The 2,535-nt window shown below is 44.4% G+C and overlaps 1 protein-coding gene across 1 annotated transcript in view; it reads right to left on the bottom strand.

Annotated features, from left to right (window-relative positions):
- Defb131b (defensin beta 131B) overlaps positions 1-1,141 on the bottom strand; it is a 5,816-nt gene extending 4,675 nt beyond the window's left edge. Inside the window, exon 1 of the mRNA XM_015499364.2 lies at positions 863-1,141. Within this exon, the coding sequence (XP_015354850.1) occupies positions 863-920 (58 nt within the window). The 5' untranslated portion in view covers positions 921-1,141. The remainder of the gene's footprint in view (positions 1-862) is intronic.
- Between the last annotated feature and the right edge of the window lie 1,394 nt (positions 1,142-2,535).

Below are 2,535 nucleotides of genomic sequence, written 5' to 3'. Positions count from 1 at the left end.
AAAAAAAAAAAAAAAAAGTAGGTGAGTGGTTGCCAAGGCCTGGGAGACAGGGAGAATGGATAGAGTTTCTCTTTGGGGTTATGAAAACTTCCTGGAATTAGACAAAGGTGGTGGCCGCAGATCTTTACAAACACTCTGAAAGCCACTGAACGGTACACTTTATAACAGTGAATCTTGTCTCAATAAAAACATAGAAAACAATAACAATGAGAAAAATCTTAAATTGTGAGGCATCAAACTGCTCTAAGGGAATTTGTGCATCAGAAAAAAAACCAAATAAATAAATAGATAATAATACAAATCCAGGTGTGTGAATTTGTTATATAACACTGGCAAAGTTTAAAATTAATTGGAGATTGATTATTCAATAAACATATTTATAGATTTGATTAGTTATTTCATTACAAATTAAGGTATACTATTAACTTCCCCCAGACATAAAGTAATTTCCACATAATGTAGATAAAACCATGAAAATTTTAACGGACTTGAAGCCTAGGCCCTCGCCCCGACCAGTGGCAGGAATTCTGAGGACCAGCCGTTAAGGTGGAGCACACACCCCCTCACCCCGCCACCTGCTGCCTTCTAGTTACTCCTTTCTCATTTTCTCAGTTCTCCAGATTTCCTTTGTTCTGCCTCCTACCATCTTCAGGTCAAGCAGAGCCTTGAAGTTAAAGTTTGTAGGTTAAGTTACTAAAAAGAAGCCCCCCGCCTTGATATTGACCTTGACACCAGCCCCCCAGCCCCCCCAGCAGCCTTCATGCTGCGGTGATGTCTGACCTTGTTTATTTTCAAACTCTTGGAAGACCTTACATTCCCTTTCTCTTGTTTCAGTCATAGGAATGAAAACCCTCTGTCTTACCTGGGGGGACGACAGACAACAAGATGAGGACTCCCAGGACGGAAAGCAAGACCCTCATGGAGGAAGAGGCAAGCTATAATCAGTGGCTGTGATGAAGAGAAGTTCTCAAGAGGTGTGCTGCTGTCTGATTATTGAACCTTCAGGAACAAGAACATTGCTATGTTCCAGTGAGACTCTTCAGAAGATAGCACAGAAAGGGCACGGCGATCAGTCACTCAAAGAACATCTGCTGAGTGCCCACAGGGTGTGGGCCAGGGTGGTCAGAGGGCCCAGCCCGAGGGGCTCGGTGAAGCAGGAGAGAGAGTCTGTTAACAATTGACATTATCTACCGTTTCTGGAGGAACTACAGAAGATAAAGTAACATTTATGGAGTAAAATTATGCACTTTATTGCCCTAATAATAGAGAAGAACTAGAAGTAACAGCATGCCAACTTATTAATATTTTTGGGGGGTATACATTAGCCCACTTGAGCAATGACGTGAAGGTACACACAGGCTGGTGAGGTATAAAAAGCTTTGGTTTGTTTGACTTTCTGTCCAAGCTCTAAATGAGATCCACCAACTTGTGTTTAAGTATTAGTGAACACAGAGTCTTTACACTTCAGCTGTATGTAACACGGGAAGCCAAAGAAAGAAGAGAGAGCCTTAGGGGACCTGCCGCACACTTAGGAATGCAAACGATGTGCAAAACCAGTGGTGCTGCCAACGGAGCGGATCTCTGACTAAACGGCACCCGCGACTTCTTTGACAACAGAGATGAACATAAGGGAACCGAGAGCAGTGTGGGCGGCCAGGAAGGCTTCAGGAGGGCCTGTGGACGCATCTGCACCCCTGGTCTCCTAGGGCCCTCATGACATTCCGGCTGGCCTCATTCTGGGTCTGTACTTTCCAGCACCAAGAAGGAAGCCAGCGGTCTCCTCCCAGGGTGCTCCTTGGGCTTTAGGGTTTCAGAGAATGGAACATGAAGTCGTGTGGTCTAAGCAGTCCTCTGGGGCTGTTGAGACTTTGAAAGTGACCTGGTGAGCTGAGTGGGGGCTGAGGGATGGAGGGGAGCCGTGGTACCACTGCTGGAGCTCCTGGAAGAGGCCGAGTCAGGGAATAAAAGTGCTGGGGACGATTCTCCAAGTCTGGGTCCACCTTCTTCCTCTTCTCAAAAGGCTGGAGCCGCCCCCAGCTGCCTAGAAACTGAGTGGACATGGAGGTCACTGCACTGCACCAGGGTGTGTGCTAGTTGTTGAACACTGTTCTATTCTCCAAAATCAGACTGGTCTAGGATCGTTATCATACCTGATCATGAGTCCTAAATTTCATGATTTTTCTCATGCATCTGTGAGTTCTTGGTTTCTTGATCACAAGGAAAAGTTTGGAAGCATAGTTTACATGGCAGAGCAGTACAGTTTTTTTTTTTTTTTTTTTTACTTTAAGTACTTTTTTAGTTATACATGGGCACAATATCTTTATTTTGTTTATTTTTATGAGGTGCTGAGGATCGAACCCAGTGCTTCACATATGTGAGACAAGCGCTCTCTCACTGAGCCACATCCCCAGCCCAGAGCAATAAAAATTTATGAGGACAAATTAATTGAAGTCCTTTAGGGAGCACAAAGGGCAGAATGTTCAGTGACTTTTTGACATTTTCTAAAAACATTTGTTTCCCTGCTTGATAGATCTG

Source organism: Marmota marmota, unplaced genomic scaffold (genome assembly GCF_001458135.2).
Source record: "Marmota marmota marmota unplaced genomic scaffold, marMar, whole genome shotgun sequence".
NCBI lineage: Eukaryota > Metazoa > Chordata > Mammalia > Rodentia > Sciuridae > Marmota > Marmota marmota.
Note: the sequence above shows the minus strand (reverse complement) of the source record. Positions and strands in the feature narration are given on the sequence as shown.